Genomic DNA, 20,563 nt, shown 5'->3' on the forward strand with positions numbered 1-20,563 from the left:
TAAATTAAACGAAAACTGATGAATAAATGGCAGTACAATCTGAAAATGAATAAAGACACCGAGAAGGCAGTCGAGCCTGTCGATTCAGCGTCCGTCCAGTTTATGACCGATGCTCCAAAAAATGGGGCAATCTCAGAAGCTATCAAAAGCAATTTGAGTAACTGGAGCATCCTGGCAATAGGCTACAATACGTCTAGTAGCTGGATTGGCCTTGCCATCAGCATGACGGTTGCTATTGCCTCTGGAGGCTCCGTTACGCTTATTTATGGGGTCATTATTGTTTATGTTATTATGTTTTTTGTTGGGCTTACATTGGCCGAATTGGCAACGGTGTACCCGACAGCAGGTGGACAATACCACTTTACATCCATCTTAGCACCAACACGTTGGAGCCGATCCATTTCCTATTGCTGCGGTCTTGCGACGGCATTTGCTTGGATGGCACAAGCTGCTAACATATGCCTATTCATCGCACAGAACTTATTTGCCGTCATTATGCGTTGGCAAGGCACCTTCGAACCTCATGCGTGGCAATACTTTCTGGTATTCGAATTAGTAAACATTGTGATGGTTATCTACAACATCTTCCTGACTGGCCGAATGATGTGGCTAAATAATCTGGGAGGTGAGTCAAGTGCATGTTCGCTTCAAGTGCTAGATTAATGGTTCCTTTCTCGTCTTTAGCTGTTCTGTCCCTTCTCTGCTACCTCATCCTCACCATTTTGTGTCCAGTAATCTCCCCCAGCCGAGCAACCTCCCAAGATGTTTGGAACAGTTTTCTTAACACCTCTGGTGGCTGGCCTAACGGGATCTTCTTCTTGATCGGTCTGTCAACGCCGCAATTCTCCATTATGGCCCTGGATGCAACCCTTCACATGGCAGAAGAGACCTCGCAGCCCAAAAGAGACATCCCGAAGGCTGTCGTAGCCACCGTACTTATCGGATTTTTTACCGGATTTACATTTGTTGTCGCCCTATGTTACAGCTTTCCGAATATGCAAGATGCCCTGCAGTCGCCGTACGTCCCCTCCGTTCACTGTTCGAAGCAAGATAGGGAAAGGAATTTGCTAACTCGATTACGTAGATCACCGATATTTTACATTTTGGAAATCACATTAGGCTCCCCGGCTGGGGCCACTGTCCTCTTGGTGTTCTTCCTGTATCTGGGATTCGTGGTCTTGAATGCGACTCATCAGACTGCTTCCCGAGTGACCTGGGCCTTTGCGCGAGACAATGGGTTGATCAAGTCCTCTAAGTTGGCTACCTTTCATCCCAACTTGCATGTCCCTGTGTACGCCCTGCTCGTTAATGGTTTACTCGTGGGTCTGCTCGGAGTCATATACCTCATTTCTTCATCAGGTGAGCCCCTCGTTCCGTTTGAAAATGAGGAATAAGCTGCTGACCTAGTTTCTCTGATTTTAAGTTTTTAATTCCTTGCTGGGGTCTGCCACAATTGTTTTCCAGTTCACCTTCGCGGTTCCGGCCGCATTGTTAATCCTGCGAAGACGCTCGGCAATGTATCTTCCAACTGATCGCTACTTTCGTCTTCCTCACTTCCTTGGATACACGGCCAACTTCATTACAGTCGCATGGGCTATCATTATCCTAATTCTTTTCTGTTTCCCGGTGTCTTTCCCAGTTACTGCATCCAATATGAGTAAGTCGCCTTTTTTGAGATTCGCTGGTTGAAAATATTCCTCTTTCTTTCTCTAGCTTACCTTTTATAGATTACGCTTCAGCAGTGCTCGCTGTCATGGTCGCCTTGGGTATAATCAATTGGATATTCTACACACGGAAACATTACCAGGGGCCGCGTCCTGATTCTCGTTATTAACTAGCTAGTTCTCTTTTGGTTCCATACATATCTAGCTCTGCACATGAAATATTCCTGCGCTCTTCTAGTCATGGGGATGGTAACGGGCAGAGAGACGCTAAACCGCATCGCGTAATTCGCCGTCACCCAAGAGTGGCTGATGATCCCTGTCAGATCGGATTCTTGGCGCGGAGAGCTCCAGCTCCGATCCAAAACCTGCTCGTCGATCTTTCGTCCCGTCACTCACGCAGCCATGAACCCAACAGTCGAAGACCGCCATGAACCACCAGGAACATGCGACTCGTCCAATCGCGCTCCAATTGCCTGGGCAGAGGTGAGTCGGCCATCCGTGCGTGTCGGGGGACGAGTCGCACAGGACCGCGGGTATCCGCGACTCCCCCAAGGAACACCCCCCAATAATGGCGCTCGGGAACCAAGGCTGACGCGACGCTGGCACTCGACTCGCAACAGCTGTTCTCCCGACACGAGGCCATGCTTTCCTCGCACCTCGAACTGCTCGATTCGGTCAAAGACCACATGGCCCGGGACGGTAACGCATTCCGCACAGTGTCGTCAATGGTACAGAAGACGGTGCAGGCGATGAATCAGTTGAAATTGGTGCGAAAGAAAATGGTGGGTTCTTTTGTGTGACTCGTCTACATGAAGGCAGTAGCGGCTGACTCTCGTTTTCTTTGTTTAGGACAACCGTAAGTTCAGACACACATCCTTTCATCTCTCCGGCTCTCATGCGTCTCTATTTCTATAGACAAGACAACCCACTACGACACCTCCTCCACTGCCACGTCGCAAACAAGTTCCATGAACGGCGCACATCGCTCTCACACCCACACGCCCACCCCTCAATCTACAGATACCATGAATACGGCTCGGAGGAAACGATCGCGGAACGAGAAAGAAGGAGACAAGGAGAGAGGGCCGGATTCTGGAACCTCTCCAACCCACCAGAACCAGACTTACGAAGATGCCGACGCCCGAGCCCCAAAACGAAAGCGGAGCTCCTACTCCGCCGTGCCTAGTGCCGCCGATGATCTGTGCGACGCGACTGAAGCATCACTAGAAACAGAAGACATCTCGGCTGAGGTCCAGCGCCGTCTACGTATCAAGGAAGAGCAGCGGCGGAAACGGGAACGGGATAATGCAAGACCAGAAAAACGCAAACGCACGAGCGGGGCGTCGAACGGAAGTGTGTCGCCTGACAGATCACGGCCGAAGAGGAAGCGCTCGAAGGTCGAAGTCGCAGCGGATGTAGATGCAGGCTCGGATCTGAAACGGAGTGCGGAATCGGTGTCGGACGGCGAGACGTTGGGCAGCTCGAAGAAACGAAGTACTGGTTGACCCAAAGAGGCCAAGGTTGTTCTGATGCTTCCTGGTTCCATGCATGTCAGACTATGCCGTGTCGGGACCAGAACATCTGGATCTCTAAAAAGCTGGAGACCAGTAAGATCTGGACCTGTGCTTCCCTTCTCGCCCTTTCCCTCTCTATCCTCTTGCCACATTTGGTCACTTTATTCTCACCCTTCCATCATCTTTACCCTCTGCCAAAATCCTCAATCGATCTTCTCCTATCTAAATGCCAGGGTTGATCGTGCCCGAGCTTCAAGAACAAAATATGGAAGCCGCGCCAGAACACCAGGAACTCTCCGCACACCAGGACAATATGGACGCTGATAGAGAGTTGAGAGAACTCTTTCTGGGCATCGAGAGAAGTCTTCAAGTAGGGAGGCAGGTTGAGTTTGAGTCCACGCCCAGCTCCTTTGACGGGCATACAGACGCGTCTCACACAACGGGGTCATCCTACGGACTTGCGCCGACCAATACCCTCATGGAATCCGAGCTGGGTCGGGAGATCGGTGAGTTGCGTAGTATTCTGCGTTATATCCAGACTTCCTAATCGAATTCCAGAAACCGGTTTCTATCACCTCCACCAAGGCAGATACTACATTGACGGTAGCCAGTTCGAGCCGTCTGCCGCCCAGGACGAAGACCAGGGGATGGGTATTATCCGACGAGATATCATGCAGCGGGAGATTATCCAGCGGATAGACCGTGCCCTCGTCGAGGCCAATATCCTACTCGATGAATTCAAGGCTTCTCGTCGGCCGTTATCTGTCGTGCAGGAGCACATCATTCCGGCTGTGAGGACAGGTCAGAATCTTACCAGCTCGGTATCAGGCGCTCAGCCGACGTTGGACCCTCTTCTGGTCGAATTCTTTATCTCCGATGAAGCTGATATTGATTCCGTTGACGGAGGAGTTACTTGCCATGGAAGGGGTTACCCCGTTGTGCAAGATTTTGACGTTGAAGAGGGCGTTGAAGATGTATTTGGTGCATGAATTGCTTGGCTTGTCATGTCTTCTTTCATCTCGTTGCTTGATGTTCTTGCTCCGAGTGTATTTATACTAGCTGGACTGAGTGTTGACGTTGAAATGGACGCTCTTGGAACTGTTTTCTGTCTAATAATCAAAATGTGAGAATCAGGGAGTAGTTACGAAGTTGCCCATTGTAGTACTGATTTCGTAAGAGGGACATGAGCATTCCAAGGTTCGTAACAGGAATAGCCTTCGAGATATCTAAATCTGTCTCCAACATGGTCCTCTATTACCAGCGCCTGGAAAACGAATTAACCCCCGCCTAATATCAACTTCAGATCAAATCCAGCTTAGTCCAACTCGTAGGCGTGTAACTAATCTAGATTCAGATCAAAATTGAACTAGAAAGGTTTCGGCAGACAAGACTTGCTGCTATGCCTGTTTGGCTGATTGCACCACCGTTATCGCTGAACGGAGCACCCAATCTGGCCTCGGTTGAAGCTATTCTCTGTCCCAACGTAGCATAGCATCAAGTACAGAGAAGTGGCACCCCTGTCTATAAAGAACAAGGATCTCTCGCCCATCCTCCTTTCTCTTTTTTCTCCCCGTGGTCATCTCCCCGGCCATCCAAACCTATACTACTTTCATCTCAAAAAATCACATATCCAAACCCCACAAGCCCCAGCCCTCCCGCGTTCCCCCAGAAGGAACCCACCAGTGCCTCCTCCTTGAAGAGCCTTGATCAAGTGTGCGTGGACGACCAGGTCACCTTCGAGTGGTCGGCCTTGTAGGGGGCCATTGATATCTGTGAGGAGTGCAACTTGAAGTGTCTGTTTTAAAATCGCGTTGCTTTAAAAAACCTCGAAAAAAGGGGAATCTTTGTTCTTAATCGTTTGTGACACCAAGGAAACATAACCAAAAAAAGAAAAGGTGGGAGCCTCTGAAGTGGAAAGTCGGTTCTTGTGAGGATTGGTTTCTGGGAGACCCTCTTGATCAAGGTCTCTCTCGGGATTGGAGCGCGGGGTGTTTAGACTCTCACTTTCAAAAGAGTTCGTCCGTAAACAAGAACAACATGTGGTGCCCCTCGCATCCTACGGCGTTCGGCGGACAGTCCTCACGCTCCCGTTTGGACAGCGGTCCTTCGGCCGGGTTCCTTCGTCAAATCCAAACCACTCAAGGCCGGGGACCGTTGAACAACGGAGGCGCTGGTGGTTTTGCTCGCAATCACAATCACCCCTACTCCTACACCTACAACTCTCGCGGCGGCGTCCGGACGGGATCGGTTGTAAGTATCATTTATTTCTTAACCAGCAGTGTTTGATATGACCTTTCGTGGTTTCGTCCGTTGGCATGTATGGAACACCGATCTGATCCATACCATAGGCGCATGCCCACGCTGGCAGACAGGTAAGTCTCCTCTTGCTCTGATGAAGAGCCAGAGACTGACTGGGGTATAGAACCCTAACTTTAACAACAATCGGCGAGACAACTCTTTCTCCTCAAGTCGTTCGCGAACGCCTCGCCAGGTTCACGCCTACCCGCAAGACCAGCAACAGCAGCAGTTCAACCAGCAACAGCTGAATGGTCCCAATCTCCCTAACCAACCTCGGAGAGGCCGCGGGGCACGCAACCGCCGGCGCCGCCAAACAACGGTAAGCAGGCCCTGGCTCTTTTATCAGCAAGTATACTAAGAGCCTATGCCAACAGTCGCCCCAGGCTCAAGGATTCAACTTCAACAATATTACTACCAACTTCAACCAAAACCGAAGACGAACGCAATCCGAGCCTTGGAACCACGACGTTGAAATGCTTGACGTACCTCCTGTCGTTGAGCCTGACGAAGATGTGATGATGGAAGACGCTCCTCCACTTGTCTCTCTAATTCCTGCTCCTGATCCTGTAAGTGATATTCCGATATCCTCGGTCACAAGAGCAAAGACTAACCCCGACGCAGCGAATCCAAGCCCTGGTATCCAGTGCAGCCGCGATGCATGAGCTCGTAAGTAACAACCACACCACATCTTCCATCAAAGGGACAGGCATACTGACGTTCATGTTCAGGCGAACTACATCCGTCAAATTGCCCAGCAAGGCAATAACTAGGAGAACAACACCCGGTCGCTCCGGGAGTCACCACCACGACTGTTGTTTCCTCCGCTTTACTTCTAGCCAGATGCGCAAGCCCCCAACATAAGACTCGGACCGCCGTCTGGCCACGGCCCGTCTGTGCAATTGGCAAGCATTGACATCTGGTGGTACCGGTCTAGCCCACCGCGTCCCAACACCCTGGATATGTGTTACTTTTCTCGACCAGAACCGCAAAAGTCGCCTGATAGACAATTCATCATTAGAAAGGGGTCCAGCACGCCAACTTACCTTCAACAAAACCCACGGGCACCAGCGTCTCGGCCATTCTCCATCACGGCCTGCTGGAACAATTCAAGTCCCGGCATTCACCAACAGCTGGCCCCGTCTCCCATCGAGTTCTCGCGACACTCGACCATCCGCCGTCTTCTGGTCTGAGCCATCCCCCTCAGTTCAAACTCGACCGTGCCCTGCTTGGAGAGTATCGGTCCCGAAAGTTTTTTGTCTTTGACAAGGCCCACACTGGAGCCAGTGAGGATCCTCCCCCGCACAGGGGGGTTCCGGGGAAATTGGTAAACTGGGGACGCAGAGAACGGGAAGGCATTTTAACGGTGCAAGGGCGGACGGGCCTGCGCACCGTTACTATTCTGAAGGAGAGAAGCAAAATTGTTTCAATGTTCCCATCCCGGTCAAGGTTTTGACCTCGCTTGCCAAAGTTGTCCAAGAGCAGCGAGGATGTTTTCCTTGGCCCCGTGCAAAAACAACGAAACAACCAAAAAAGAAAAAAGTACGGCTCGAATGAGGGGATGCTTTGTTTTCATGTATCTTGGATCTGTCTTTGCCACATTTGTTTAATATTGTTTATTGTTGAGATTGTCTGATCTGGAGAGATTGACATATTGGTGACATTTTGTTGTATGGATGGATATATGTACTCGTCTTCACTCTCAGTCAAGGCCCCAAGCGGAGTCATGGTCGTGAGGACAAGCCTTGGCCTCGTGGTACCCGGGCCGCGAGTCGATTATCGAGGAGAGTGTCGGCTTGTATTTTCCAGTTTGTGAAATGTATGTTAGATAGTTGTCTTTGAATGAAATCACCATTGTTCATCCACTGGTTCCTGGTAAAATAGAAAACACCAAACACCTAATCCCAATGCTGTAGATAGATAAATGTACAATGCGACATGGCGCAGGAGTAGAGTCGAGTCATGTAGTTGAATGAATGGCGTGAGTGGTGACAAGAGAAGGCAGTCGACTTCAATCCTTCTTCTCATCATTCTCCGCCTCCGATTCATCCTTGTTCCCCCACGTCCACACATCCCAGATATGATCCTTAATTAAATCCCCATACCCCTTCCCCTCATCCAGCGCCTTCTGCTCTTCGCGCAAACGGCGCTCCTTCCACCCCTCCGTCTCATTCCCCATCCAAATCCGCTGCGCAACCCCCCTATCCTGCTGCTGTCTCGCCTTCAGCTTCTCAATTTCGTCCGTGGTAAGCCCAGCATCGCGGAGCTGCGCATCTCGTGCCGCGCGCAGACGTGCCTGAATCTCCTCCGCGCGATCACTTGGCAGATCGCTGAATATGCCGGGAGATCCTCGAGGACGTGGGGATGAGGAAGAGGTGATGCGGGCTTCGAGGCGATCGAGTATGCTACGCCCCGTGCGTTCGCGGGTGATGTGGTTGGCGGAAGCGCAGAATGCGCCGGTCAGGAGGACAGTGAGGTGGTCGAGTTTGCGGGGTGGGAGGGCGATCAGCACGGGGGACGCCACGAGGAAGGTCAGCGCGGTGTAGTGCTTGAAGCGCTCGTAGTCGGCCTCACGCACGCCCTGGGTGTTATTGGGGGCGGCCATGCTTGCCAGTCTCTCGAGGTGTTGCTTGCTCGATTCATCTGAAAAAAGTACGGCGGGCCGGATGTTCTCCGTGTGCAGGTCAGGTGATGGGTGATCACGTGGACCCCGGCTTCTATACAACTGTTTTGTGTCAAATAATAAGGATAATAATGTCAAAATTAACTGCGCGAGACCTCGATGACTGTAGAATTTGAAATATTGTCCAGCCGACCAAAAGCTGGTGTTGGGCGTATTATTGTACGGTTGCAAAAGTATACAAGTAACACTAACTATAGCAACAATTTGAATAATTTGTTGAATCCAAGCTCTCAACGAAAGCTTATACTGTGACCTCCTAAGCATAATAATTCTGCACCTTCAACCCCTTGAACTCAAAAGACGTATTCTCCCGGCGATCAATCACAGTCTTATGATGCACATCCTTCACCCGAGCACGAACATATTCAGTTCCTGTAGGGGCAGGTTTGCTTGGATGTTTGTCCTCTTCAGTAAGCATACCAAGACGGTCAAGTACAGGCGATGGCACAGTCCTCATTATGGTATGATCTCCAGGTCTACAGAAATAGAGCAACCCAAGGCGCGGAATGTCGAGCTGATCTTTCGGGGGTGTGACAACGCGATGGATCGTGGATTTGAGGAAACCTGTTGTTGTCTTTGATTAGGGGAATATTTCCGTGTCAATTGATACGCGCACTCACCATTAGTAAGGAAGGATAAGGTGTCGGCAACGTTGCAGGTAATCCCGCCGTCAACGGGCTTCACCCATTTCCATTCCCCTTCTGGAGTCCGGATCTGCAAGCCGGCAACATGCTGCGAGAACAACAACGTCAAGCTGCCAAAGTCGGTATGTCCGCCCTTGGTGTAGCCCTGGGCCTTGTCCCATTCCTCTTGGGTCCGAGTGTTGTAGATCATATATCGCAAGTGGTCGTCAGAAAGCTGGTCATAGGCATGCGCATTGACCAGGTAGTCTTCAGGCAATTCGAGAATAATCGCCATTAGGACAAACAACTTTCTGATAACATTGTCAAAAAGATCACGATGGAAGCTCGCGATCTCATCGTAATTCTGACGGACGATCCTGTGTTTAGGAACATCATCCCATGCAGGGATTGGTTTGGGAACATTGAGCTACAAAGATTAGCCTTTGTCTAATGCAGATAGTGGGTATGCGCATACCATCTCCACATTATCTTTAACTCCCGTATCTCCAACCCACCTTGAGTTCTCACGGTACCCAAAATACTCGCCCTCGGCAAAATTGCAGGGGAAACTTCGCTTTTCCTCGAGAGGCTCTTTGAAAAACGCATTACCAAGACTGAACTGACGCAGGACACGTTCTTCGCTAAGTCCGTGGCCAACTACAACCCAGAAACCGACCCGCGTCACAGCATCGTATAGTTGATTTGCGAGCTCTTGCTTTCCGCCCGGTTCGTCGAAACGAGACAGGTCAATTTGCACCAATGGAGCCCAATCAAGCTTCTCCTCGGTAGGCGCGGGGCGGTTCCATGCTTTGATCGGGACCGTTTGGATGGGGGGTTGCTCTTCGATGGCGGATGGGGCCATTTTTGCTCTGTAGCTATAGAGAATGCCGAATGACAGTTACCAACTCGTGAGCTATGTTCCAAGCGACAAAATGGGACTTATATATCCACGGAACCTGCTCCATTACAAATATTATCGGGATTTGTTCCATGCCCATCCCATTGCACAGATGCGGGGTCGTATGAGGACATCATTCTTGGCCCGGATGGCGTTATTGGCTACGGCGTTACCATGCCGGCTAATTCAGAACGGTAGAAAATTATCAGATTATTAATAAAATGATTGGTCGGTCTCTAGTTGACAGCATATTAGTTCGTTGTTGACTTGTGCATATCGAGCCTGGATACAATCCGTTTGGGTATATATACATGCGCGGTATACTAAAAATGAGTCGATCATCACGCAATTATGGCCTTCTAGACTCCTCCATATGCAAGCCACAGTCTGAAGCAAGAGTGGGCGACAGATCGTGTCGTTGATGTCTCTAGGATAGGTGCAACCGGAGAGGAAGCGTATGTCGTGATCGAAACTATCATGGCAAAAGCGAACTCTAAGATTCCTGTCATCAAAGATGAGGGGTGTCGCAGAAGACATAAGGATGCGGTCTTTTCAGGGAATTACTTTCAGCTTTGCCTTTCGGGATTTGCTTGTCGGGATTTGTCGCTCAGACCAATCCAACATCGAAACGAGATGGGCAATATGACATCTGGCAAGGGTGACGACCGGGTATCTACCACCAGTGTGACTTCATCTCCACTCAATGAAATCGATCGCGAGAATGCCGACATTGAGTATTATGCCAAACTCGAGAAGAGGGTTATGCGCAAGATTGACTTCTGGCTTGTGGGCTTCTACTCTGTTGTATACATCTTCCGGGTGATTGACTCAAACAACTACGCCAACGCAGCCATTATCAACCTGGAAGCCGGCACGGGGATTAAGAAAGAGCTCGGTTTCAGCCCCTCGCAATGGTCCTGGACGCAGTCCATCTTCTCGTACAGCTACCTCATCTTCGAGCCATCTAACACGATCCTTCTCAAGAGCTTCAAGCCCTCAACATGGATGTTCGTCCTGATCCTGTCCTGGGGTATCTGTGCCTGCGCAGCAGGTGCAGCCCAGAACTTTTCGGGGATGATGTGCGTGCGGTTCGCAATTGGAATGGCTGAGGCAGGGTTCTACCCGGCTGTGCTCTACCACATGGCATTCTGGTACAAGCCATCCGAACTGCCCTGGAGAATCGCTCTCTTTTACTCTCTCGGCCAGGTATCTGGCGCATTGAGCGGGCTGCTCGCATATGCCATTAGCTTTGCGGATGGGGCCGCCGGACTATCAGGCTGGCGATGGCTATTCATTATCGAAGGCCTTCCAGCCATTGCCCTTTCTTTTGTGGCGCTGTTCGGTCTTCCAGATTACCCAGAGACCGCCCGCATATTGACGGAGGAGGAGCGATCCTTCCTGGATGGCCGTCTCTCCTCTTCGGCACCGTCGGGAAAAGACAAAAACTGGGATTGGGCCGGTGTTAAAGCGCTTTTCAAGAGTCCTACGCTTTACACATTTTCAACCTACTGGATCGGGCATGGCATCGGTGGGTTTGGGGTGCAATATGCTTTGCCTACCGTCATTTACGAACTTGGGTTCAGTTCAACGGCTTTATCACAGCTGATGAATATTGTGAGTTGGACCCGAATCGAAAGAGAATACACCGATCCGTATGAAAGTTCTAACCAGCTCGGGACTGACAGCCTCCTTACGTGGCATGCTTTTTCTTTTTAAATGGCCTCGGGTATTTGCTACATAGAGGATGGATCAGACCATGGACCACTGCAGTCGCGAGTAAGTGTCTTCGTTCACATTGCATGCATACATTCAACGCAAGGCTCCTACTGACTGTGGCCACAGTTGAAAGCACGACAATCATCTGCTACATCATCCTGATCACAGTTCCCAACTCAGTGGTCAAATACCTCGCCCTGATCGTTGCGACTGCGTGTGCCGGGTCTGCATACCCGGTCATCTGGCCAGAGCGGATTCGTGATCTGGAGGGCACGGTGGCCGCGGGGATTGGTATTGGGGCAACGAATGCCATGGCGCAGTTTAGTGGGATTGCTGGACCTCACATATACAGCACGGTGTTCGGGCCGACGTATCGCGTGTCCTTCATCATCTGTCTCTGCTTCCTTTGTGCGGCTATCTCCGGTGTGCTAGCTTCGTGGTTTTTTGTTTGGCGGAAGGATCGGAAGAATGCTCGGTTAGGCGGGTCTGGAGGTGGAGAAGGTGCCTAATTATGTTGATGATAGGTTTACGAATATCGACTCGGAGATGGCCGAGATAGTTCAAGTAGGGTATTACATTCCACAACTATATCCGATCTCGCATCTGGTCCTCATCTCATCATCAGTTAGCAATATCTAACGATGACGTATAGATACTATCACCGCATATATAGTTCTAGCGCCAGGGATTATCCTTGAACCGGACTGCGATCCAGCTCCAGCCACGATGCGCCCATTACGTATAGGGGCTGGCTGAGCCACCGCTAAAAATAGCGCTATCTGGGAGGTGCGAATGACAAAGCTTAACCGAAGCTTGGCCCGGGGCCCAGTGGAAAGGGCCGGTGGGCCCGCCATGTGTGGCACGGTTAGGCACCATCATTATGTAATCCAGTTCAGCTCTAGGTGATTCAGTATTATTATTGTGAACCAGGCTGGCGATTCAATATAATCCTGTAGCAGCCAAAAACAAACTCTCGCCCTATCAGACCTAAGCAGCCACAATCTATCCAGTGGCCACTCTCTGATCCGCCACGACGCAATCACAGGGCTTAGGGCGACAAGTGGGCCCAATCAGACGTGGTCCTCTCCCGCGCAAGCCCCTGGGCACCCCACCGTGTGTTTCTCGTAGCTGCAATAATCATGATCGCTCTCACCCGACTTGTGCCACTAAGTAACTAACAGACTGCCGAATCAACCCTGGCCGAAACATAAATCCCTCTGCATCCCCCCCTCCCCACTGACTTTCTTGCTTCTCTTCCCCATTACACCACCCACACCATCCACACCACACACTCTCTGCCACAACACCAAAATGTTCGGCTTCAACCTCTTCTCTTCCCCCAAGAAGGACTCCGCTCCCGAGGCCACCTGGGATGCCAACACTGCTACCGTCCAGAACCAGCAGCCCACCTCCCCGGAAGCGCCCTCCACTGAGCGTGTCGTCACCGAGCAGCCCGTGCGTCTTCCCTTTCCACCTCTCTTCTGCCTCCCCAATACTCCATACTAACTGGTTCACAGAACTCCCAGGAGAACATGATGAAGCTGCGCGGCGGTGGTGCCGGTGACGTCTGCTGCGGCCTGTAAGTCTTCCTTCTCCCATCCATCGCCTTGATTTTCTGGGGGTATACATACTAATCCTTGCTTCCAGCTGTGCCGGTCTGCTCTGCTTCGAGTGCTGCGAAGAATGCTGCTAAGCGATTTGCCCCTCTCTACTATCCATGAGTGTGGCCTTTCGCAGCGTTCCTTCGACTTGATTCGTTTTCCCCTCATTCCTTTCATCGATAATGCTAGACATGCGATGCGGGACACAACATACCCACCACACCTTTTTGTTCTTTCTCTCTTACCGACCCGACACCTCGACGGGCCCATCTGATGGAACGATCGCCATTCTCGCTACTCTCCTGTTGACCGCAAATCTGTCCGATGGACGATACCTGTGGAACTCGGGGTGGAGATGTGGTCTGTTCAGTTTTGTCTGTTCGCTCTGTCTGTCCTGGTTGGTTGGTGGGAGAGAAGGATGGAAGTGTGCCTTTTGTTCTGCTCCTGCTTTTTGAATTCAACTCGGCTGTTTTCGACTGTCTTACCGACTCTGTGGCTTCATTTTATGATTCTGCTGCTTCCTCATCTAGGCTGGCGATGCCATAACTAATCCCTGTGTATCTTGATTCTTCTTTCAGTGGAGGTGGGGACTAGATTCGGGAACCGCATTTTTACTCTCTATACCCTTTTTTTCTCCAGCGCCAATTCCAGGTTCTTTCCTGCCAATACCATTGCCTTTACCGTGGAGTAGAGTAGAGTAGAGTAGAGAACGTAGACTGAATCTGTTGAGTTGGGAGTATTGCATTGCGATCTGGATAGAAACAGGCTTGGAAAATATGGAAAAGAAAACTAACTCCCCGGCGGCTCCATTCCATCAATTATTCGCAAACTCCCCCGGCAGAAGTGAAATCAGCTCCACCCACGAGAAACACCAGAACGTTCTAATCCTCATTCGATCCTCACTGCAGAAGAGGCGTGGGCTTGCTCAGATCCGTGCCGATGGTAGTCATCTCCGGATCATCCAGTGCGCGAGCAACCATATGCGGCGTGCCGTCCGCGTTGAAGGCATCGACCTGGACCAGTCCACCGGTCGCTTCGTCGAGGGCGTGTCCGAAGTCTGCGTACGCGCGCATCCCACAGCGGGAACGGACGGATTCCATGTGGCTGATGAGGGCGGAAGTGGAGTTGAAAATCTTGTGGCATTTGGGGCAACTAGATATCAGTCAGTAAGTCTAGGCTCCGAAGTAGATAAGAAAGAAAAGAACTGTCGGGGGAGGGGGGTGGAATAGAAGAAAAGAAAGAAAAGAACGTACACATCACGCTCCCGATTCTCGCGCTCCGTCACGATGTGCGTCTCGAAATCGTCCTTGCGCGCAAAAGCATGTCCGCAGTTGCAGATGTACCGGCCCATCTCCTTGTCAAAGAACTTGGATGCATCCCAGCGGGCATTCTTGTCAAGGATCAAGCTGAGGGGATGGATATCGCCAATACCGAAGGTGCCCTCGCGCACAGCGCGGCGGTTCGTGCCGAAGGCTGTGTTGCCGCCTTTCACGGGGACAGGATCGTCGTCGAAGGAGATCAGGTCGTCGGGCCCGGTTGGGAGGCTTGGAGTGAGTGGCTCGTCCTGCTCTTCCTTGGTTGTCACCACAGGGTCAGTGGGCAGGTTCGCAGAGGTAATGGTGACTGGTTCGGTGGCAGGATCAACCTTGCCCGATCTGATGGGCAGAGTGAAGGTGAAGGTGCCAGTGGTAACGGACTCGGGAGCAAGCCCAGAATTTGCAGGTCGGATTGGCAGAGTGAAGGTTGGACCAGCGGGCTTTGGTTTCGATTTTGGCTCGGCTTTCATGGGAGTGAGAGCAGGCCAATGCTTCTGGGAGAGGGTCGCAGCGTCTTCTTCGCTGGCCGAGCCCGGCAGTTGCGGCTGGGAGGCGATGGCCTCTCTGATGGCTGCGTCGATGTTGAGACGCACGCCGCCATCCTGGTCATCGGTGTTGGTGGCAGTCGCAGATGCCCACGATGCAGGCGGGGCGGCAACCTTCGGGTCCTTCTTGAGGGTAGCATTGATCAGGGACCGACGAGCCTGTTCCTGCGTCAGACGCGCAAAGGTGATCCCACTGCAGTCGTTGCGCTCAATGTGCACGATCAGACTGGCAGCAGACCTGAAACTGCTCTTGCAGCCCGTGCAGGTAATGTTCTGGTCGCGCTTGTGATTCTGTAGATGGGGGATTAGCTGTTGTCTTTCCCAGCAAGAGGTGCTCCCTCACGTTCTGGATATGGATCTCGCGACCCGTGCCGCTGCGAAACTCGACTGTGCAGACCGGGCACATGAAGTGCTTGTTGCTCATGATGCGGTGGATGTAGTACTCGGTGCGGTCGCTGAAGTCCATGTTGCATTTGGCGCAGTACTCATGCTTGGGGTCGTACATCTTATGGGCTCGCATGGCCTTCTCGGAGTCGAAGTCCTGCAAGCAACCCTTGAAGGAGCAGACGACCTTGGAAGAAGCCATGCTAGATGAGAGGAAGGTAGAAGAGTTGGTTGGGTGATAGCAAAGAAGGGAGGACGAGATGGAGGAAGGGTGGGTTGTTTACAAGGGAAAAAGAGAAGGAAAGGAAACCAGTACATTTGATGGCAACTAAAATCGCGAATAGGGCAGCCTGGCAGCATTTAGTATACCTTGCACCACATCACTCGTCCATCAATCACTCACCATTTCCCACGCAGCGTGATCACTGCCCAAGTATTCCCCTGGGGATCCGTCTCCTTCTCAACATTGGTCGAGAAGGCAATGGCACTCATAATCCCGTCCCCAAACTTCTCATTCAGCACCGCCTTATACGCATAGCCATAGTTCTGCACAATCTCATACAGCCGGTAGATCAGAGGCTCCCGGGGGGGCATCTCGACTGACCGGCCCCGGTCTGGAAACCCACTCAGCTGCTCCTCCAGCGGGCCGGCGGGGATCTGCAGCAGCGACGCGAGTTTCTGGATATCGTCGGGCGAGGCCTTGGCCTGGCCGTAGAAGATGGCGGCGGTGGCCACTTCATTGCGCCCGATGTGGTTGGCGATCTGCTCGAAGCTCAGCTGCTTGGCGGCTTTGGCCGAGAAGAGCGTGGCAGCGGCAGCAGAGAGCTGGGGGTGCTGGGCGGTCTACCCGGATTAGTGATTAGGAACTCACAATATATAATGGGGAGTGTCTATACATCCAGAGTGGCTAGAGACATGGTGGAGGATGATGAGGATGATCAAGGAGACAGGTTTGCGATCATCAGCGATAAGATTACAGCAATGTGCGTCATGACAGCGTGTACCATGGATCAGCTGATCTATACAACCTATACATGTATACCTTCCATGTTGTTGTATTATGCTGTGTATTACTAGTCATAACATCTAGCTGGCATCACCAGACGAGGCACGATGGATGTGGGAGAACTAAAATACACAGCCACACAAAGGCTGGGCGGGGCCACTTCATAAGTGAGACCGGCCCCGCCAACACACCACTCAACTCTCTCTCTTCTGCTCACCATCATTCATCATGTCCCAGCAGGATGACCTGGCCTATGGCCAGTACTACCAGGGGTCTGACCGTGGTGCTACGGACTCTGCGAAAGGTCTCGTGGGCGACACCTTCAATATGCTCCGTCACGCCTACAAGTCTCACCAGGGCTCGGCGCAGCCGGGCCAACAAACATACAACCAGGGTGGCCCCCAGACTGTATGAATATCCTCTACTCTCTACAAATGCCTCAACTGACATTCACAGGGCTACCCACCCCAGAATCAATCTGGCCCGTACGGATACAGTCACGATAACACCAATCCCAATGCTACCTACCAACAACAATACCCGCAGCCCGAATACCAGAACAAACCACCCAAGGATGATCGCATTGGCGGGCTTTTGGGCAAGCTCCAGGGCACTGTGGCCGGCCTAGGATCGGAGTTTGCCACGAAGATTGGCACCACCATCGACCCGCAAGCGTATGCTCAATATGGGCCCGGCAATCCTGGCAGCAACGAGCATCGGTTCGGCAGCTTTGCGCCTCACCGTGAGCACAACGATGTCAAGTGGTATGTGGATGGGTGCAGTTATTTCTGGGCAGTGTCCCGGGCGCTGGAGAATGCGCGCGAGTCGATCTGGATCTTGGACTGTAAGTTGGTTCAACCCGGAAAAAGAAACCCACTGACAACCCTCCAGGGTGGCTATCCCCTGAACTTTATCTGAGAAGACCCCCGCCAAGAATGAGCAGTATCGGCTAGACCGGATGTTGCAGGCTGCGGCACAGCGTGGTGTGCGGGTCAATATCATTGTCTACAAGGAGGTGACCCAGGCGCTGACTTGTATGTTTACTCACATTGGCTACCAAAAGCGAGACTGACCACCGATAGTATCCTCCTCTCATACCAAGCACCACCTGGAGAACATGCACCCCAATATTGCTGTCTTCCGCCACCCGGACCACCTGCCGGACCGGCAGGAACTGGCGTCATCGATCACATCCAGCTTCCAAAACATGTCGCTGAATACAGCAAGTCTGGGCAAGATGTCCAAGGACACCATCAAGAAGCTGTACGGGATGAACGACGATGTGATCCTGTACTGGGCGCATCACGAGAAGCTGTGTCTGATTGACGGTCAGATCGCCTTTATGGGCGGCCTGGACCTCTGTTTCGGGCGCTGGGACACGCACCAACACGCCATTGCCGATGCGCATCCCGCTGACCTGAACGAGATTGTATTCCCCGGCCAAGATTACAACAATTCCCGGGTCCTTGACTTCCAGAATGTCAACCAGTGGGAGCAGAATGCGCTGGATCGTAAGAACATGTCCAGAATGGGATGGTCTGATATCTCCATAAGTCTGCATGGCTCCGTCGTTCAGGATTTGCGTCTCCATTTTGTGGAGCGCTGGAACTTCATCTTCGATGCCAAGTACAAAGTTCGCACTGACTCGAGGTACACCCGGCTCGCTTTGTCCGGGCAGCCTACCTCCTCAACCGGTCCCCAGCAGCCGGGCATGCAGCAGCCCAACCCATATCCCTCGGGACAAGCGAGTCATCAGAACCAGCAGCACCAGGCGAATCAGCCATCCTGGCAGTCTAATCCATCCGGCGGTGCACCAGCGTATCCTCCTCCCCCGGGTCAGGTTTCTTCGAGCCCACAGCCGCAGTCGCAGCAGCAGCCTGCTCAGCCCTCCTACCAGTCTTACCATCCAGGCGGTGCTTCAGCGTATCCTCCCTCCCCCGGTCAGACTTCTTCGAGCCCGCAACCACAGCAGCAACACCAACCATCTGCCACTTCCTATCAGCCATACCACCCTGGAAGTGGCCCAAGCTATTCTCCACATCCAGGTCAGGAACAGCAACACCAGCAATCTGCTCCATCGTACCAGCCAGGCGGTACCCAGAGCCAGACCTATCCACCACCTCCAAGTCAGGATCCACCAGCTTATGAACTTGCGGCAAGCCATCATCCAAGCCAGGGATCGCCTCAGTATAACTATACTGGGGGTTCTTTCCCGCCCCCTCCACCAGGGCCTCCTCCAAATCAGTCATCCGCGCATCCCTCCTACCAGAGCCAGCCACAAGGACAGACTCCGTATTTCGCACCGCCTCCAGGTCAGGAATCTGCAGGCTATCAAGGCCAGACACCATCCCAGTCATCCTATTACCCACCCCCGCCAACTCAAGAGTCATCTCACTCGAACACTCGGGGAATCGATGATTATCCCTATGAAGGAGAGCGGGGATCGCTTGGACCGAGTGGTTTGCGAGGGAACCTATCCTCATATGGCAACTCCCTGCGTGCCAATCTAGCTGGTCAAATCCACCAGTACCAAGACCGTTTGATCCCCTACGGCCAACCCTCGTCGCATGCACGAGGCAACATGTCCTGCCAAGTTGTGCGCAGCTGTTCGAAATGGAGCAATGGCAGCCCTCTCGAACATTCGATTCAAGATGCCTATGTAGCCTTGATTCGTAACAGTCAGCATTTTGTGTACATCGAGAACCAGTTCTTTATCACGGCGACTGGTGATTCTCAACAGCCGGTGAAGAACAAGATCGGCGCTGCGATCGTGGAGCGCATTCTGCGGGCCGCTCGCGCTGGTGAGAAATACAAGATAATTGTTGTCATTCCTTCAGTTCCTTGCTTCGCGGGTGACTTGCACGATGACGAGACTCTGGGCACTCGTGCTATCATGGAGTTCCAGTACAACTCGATCAACCGTGGCGGACATAGCATCATGGAACTAATTGCCAAGGAGGGCTTCAACCCCATGGACTATATCCGATTCTACAATCTGCGCAATTACGACCGCATAAACACCGGCGGCGTTATGGCTGCAGCTGAGCACCAGAGCGGTGTCAACTATGATGATGCTCGCAGACAGTATGACCTGAAGACTGCTGGTCCTGGAGGTTATGCTCCGGCTCCCCAAGATGCTTCGCGAAGTGCTTTCGATACCACCGCCCCATTCCAGCAGTATCAGCAGGCTGCACAGCAGCAGTCTCACGGCAAGTCCAGCACCCTCTGGGATAGTGTCAGTTCGTGCTACATGTTGGGCGGAGAGGACATTCGCAATGTGCCTTGGGACGGCCACCCAGATGCCGAGATTGACGCGTTTGTCAGTGAAGAACTATACGTTCATTCCAAGGTATGTTTCTTACCCATCAAACCATCCATCGAAAAACTAACACACAGAAAGGTGATGATCGCCGACGACCGCGTAGTGATCTGTGGCTCCGCCAATCTAAACGACCGCTCGCAGCTCGGCGACCACGACTCCGAAATCGCCGTGGTGATCGAGGACTACACACCAGTCCAGTCAAGAATGAACGGCAAGCCATGGACAGCCAGCCGGTTCGCGTCATCTCTGCGCCGCGAGCTCTTCCGCAAACATCTCGGCCTCCTCCCACCCCAAGACTACCAGGTGCCAAACGAAAACTCCGAGCCCGTGGGGATCCCCAACCGATTCGACTTCGATTGCCCAGAAAGCAAAGTCGTCGAGGACCCGCTCGCCGACACACTGGACAGCATGTGGAACACGCGCGCACACACCAACACCGAAGTCTTCCGCAAGGTCTTCCACGCCGTGCCGGACGACAATGTCCGCAACTGGGCCACGTACAAGGAGTTCTACGAGTACTACTTCCACAAGGCGGATATGCAGGCCGAGGGCAAGGATGATCTGGGCCGTCCGGCGAGGTACCAGTGGGGCCATGTTGTGCGCGAGGACTTTGCGCCCGGTGCTGAGGGTGCGAGACAGGTGAAGGAATTGTTGGCGCAGGTCAAGGGGACGTTGGTGGAGATGCCGCTTATGTTTTTGTGCGATGAGGATGTTGCCAAGGAAGGCCTTACGCTAAATGATTTGACGGAGCCACTTTATACTTAGTTAGCTTGGATTGATGTGGTTGTCTAGGTAGTTGGAAGCAATTGAACGTGTGCATAAGGACATAGGTGCTGGTGGATTCCTTGGATGTAGAGTTAGGTTCTTTGCCTGATATTCAAGCCCTACAAGTGAAGGCAAGAAGAACAAGCAAAAAGAAACTCTTAAATTGACATAGGAGAATAGAAAATTTCATTTGTGTTAATAAAAAAAAATAAAAAGTAAAAAAATAAAAAA

At 52.1% G+C, this 20,563-nt stretch overlaps 11 protein-coding genes across 11 annotated transcripts; 7 read left to right on the forward strand and 4 right to left on the reverse strand.

Moving 5' to 3' along the window:
• Positions 1-45: 45 nt before the first annotated feature.
• On the forward strand, positions 46-1,834 carry N7474_007844 (putative choline transport protein; the record flags this gene model as incomplete). Its single annotated transcript, XM_057199254.1, has 4 exons — positions 46-625; positions 685-1,359; positions 1,424-1,657; positions 1,728-1,834. The coding sequence occupies 4 exons, from the start codon at positions 46-48 to the stop codon at positions 1,832-1,834; spliced, it is 1,596 nt and encodes a 531-aa protein (XP_057049955.1).
• Positions 1,835-2,066: 232 nt separating this feature from the next.
• N7474_007845 (uncharacterized protein) lies at positions 2,067-3,169 on the forward strand (the record flags this gene model as incomplete). The annotated part of the gene is made up of 4 exons (XM_057199255.1): positions 2,067-2,147; positions 2,252-2,446; positions 2,514-2,520; positions 2,580-3,169. 4 exons carry the CDS (start codon positions 2,067-2,069, stop codon positions 3,167-3,169), a joined length of 873 nt encoding a protein of 290 aa, XP_057049956.1.
• A 274-nt stretch (positions 3,170-3,443) lies between these two features.
• On the forward strand, positions 3,444-4,167 carry N7474_007846 (uncharacterized protein; the record flags this gene model as incomplete). Its single annotated transcript, XM_057199256.1, has 2 exons — positions 3,444-3,684; positions 3,737-4,167. The coding sequence occupies 2 exons, from the start codon at positions 3,444-3,446 to the stop codon at positions 4,165-4,167; spliced, it is 672 nt and encodes a 223-aa protein (XP_057049957.1).
• A 1,048-nt stretch (positions 4,168-5,215) lies between these two features.
• On the forward strand, positions 5,216-6,929 carry N7474_007847 (uncharacterized protein; the record flags this gene model as incomplete). Its single annotated transcript, XM_057199257.1, has 6 exons — positions 5,216-5,428; positions 5,527-5,550; positions 5,601-5,795; positions 5,851-6,042; positions 6,098-6,142; positions 6,495-6,929. The coding sequence occupies 6 exons, from the start codon at positions 5,216-5,218 to the stop codon at positions 6,927-6,929; spliced, it is 1,104 nt and encodes a 367-aa protein (XP_057049958.1).
• A 555-nt stretch (positions 6,930-7,484) lies between these two features.
• N7474_007848 (uncharacterized protein) lies at positions 7,485-8,078 on the reverse strand (the record flags this gene model as incomplete). The annotated part of the gene is made up of 1 exon (XM_057199258.1): positions 7,485-8,078. The coding sequence occupies one exon, from the start codon at positions 8,076-8,078 to the stop codon at positions 7,485-7,487; it is 594 nt and encodes a 197-aa protein (XP_057049959.1).
• A 334-nt stretch (positions 8,079-8,412) lies between these two features.
• N7474_007849 (uncharacterized protein) lies at positions 8,413-9,641 on the reverse strand (the record flags this gene model as incomplete). Its single annotated transcript, XM_057199259.1, has 3 exons — positions 8,413-8,720; positions 8,777-9,206; positions 9,255-9,641. 3 exons carry the CDS (start codon positions 9,639-9,641, stop codon positions 8,413-8,415), a joined length of 1,125 nt encoding a protein of 374 aa, XP_057049960.1.
• A 669-nt stretch (positions 9,642-10,310) lies between these two features.
• Positions 10,311-11,902, forward strand: N7474_007850 (Major facilitator superfamily domain general substrate transporter; the record flags this gene model as incomplete). Its single annotated transcript, XM_057199260.1, has 3 exons — positions 10,311-11,291; positions 11,363-11,453; positions 11,520-11,902. The coding sequence occupies 3 exons, from the start codon at positions 10,311-10,313 to the stop codon at positions 11,900-11,902; spliced, it is 1,455 nt and encodes a 484-aa protein (XP_057049961.1).
• Positions 11,903-12,704: 802 nt separating this feature from the next.
• On the forward strand, positions 12,705-13,086 carry N7474_007851 (uncharacterized protein; the record flags this gene model as incomplete). Its single annotated transcript, XM_057199261.1, has 3 exons — positions 12,705-12,848; positions 12,911-12,972; positions 13,041-13,086. The coding sequence occupies 3 exons, from the start codon at positions 12,705-12,707 to the stop codon at positions 13,084-13,086; spliced, it is 252 nt and encodes an 83-aa protein (XP_057049962.1).
• An 807-nt stretch (positions 13,087-13,893) lies between these two features.
• N7474_007852 (putative C2H2 finger domain protein) lies at positions 13,894-15,441 on the reverse strand (the record flags this gene model as incomplete). The annotated part of the gene is made up of 3 exons (XM_057199262.1): positions 13,894-14,146; positions 14,248-15,146; positions 15,199-15,441. The coding sequence occupies 3 exons, from the start codon at positions 15,439-15,441 to the stop codon at positions 13,894-13,896; spliced, it is 1,395 nt and encodes a 464-aa protein (XP_057049963.1).
• A 197-nt stretch (positions 15,442-15,638) lies between these two features.
• On the reverse strand, positions 15,639-16,156 carry cyn1 (putative cyanate hydratase; the record flags this gene model as incomplete). Its single annotated transcript, XM_057199263.1, has 2 exons — positions 15,639-16,082; positions 16,136-16,156. The coding sequence occupies 2 exons, from the start codon at positions 16,154-16,156 to the stop codon at positions 15,639-15,641; spliced, it is 465 nt and encodes a 154-aa protein (XP_057049964.1).
• A 317-nt stretch (positions 16,157-16,473) lies between these two features.
• Positions 16,474-20,332, forward strand: pld2 (putative phospholipase D (PLD); the record flags this gene model as incomplete). The annotated part of the gene is made up of 5 exons (XM_057199264.1): positions 16,474-16,653; positions 16,702-17,089; positions 17,199-17,279; positions 17,328-19,594; positions 19,646-20,332. The coding sequence occupies 5 exons, from the start codon at positions 16,474-16,476 to the stop codon at positions 20,330-20,332; spliced, it is 3,603 nt and encodes a 1,200-aa protein (XP_057049965.1).
• Positions 20,333-20,563: the final 231 nt, after the last annotated feature.

Source organism: Penicillium riverlandense (genome assembly GCF_028828495.1).
Source record: "Penicillium riverlandense strain IBT 135883 chromosome Unknown utg000007l_segment0_segment0, whole genome shotgun sequence".
Taxonomy (NCBI): domain Eukaryota; kingdom Fungi; phylum Ascomycota; class Eurotiomycetes; order Eurotiales; family Aspergillaceae; genus Penicillium; species Penicillium riverlandense.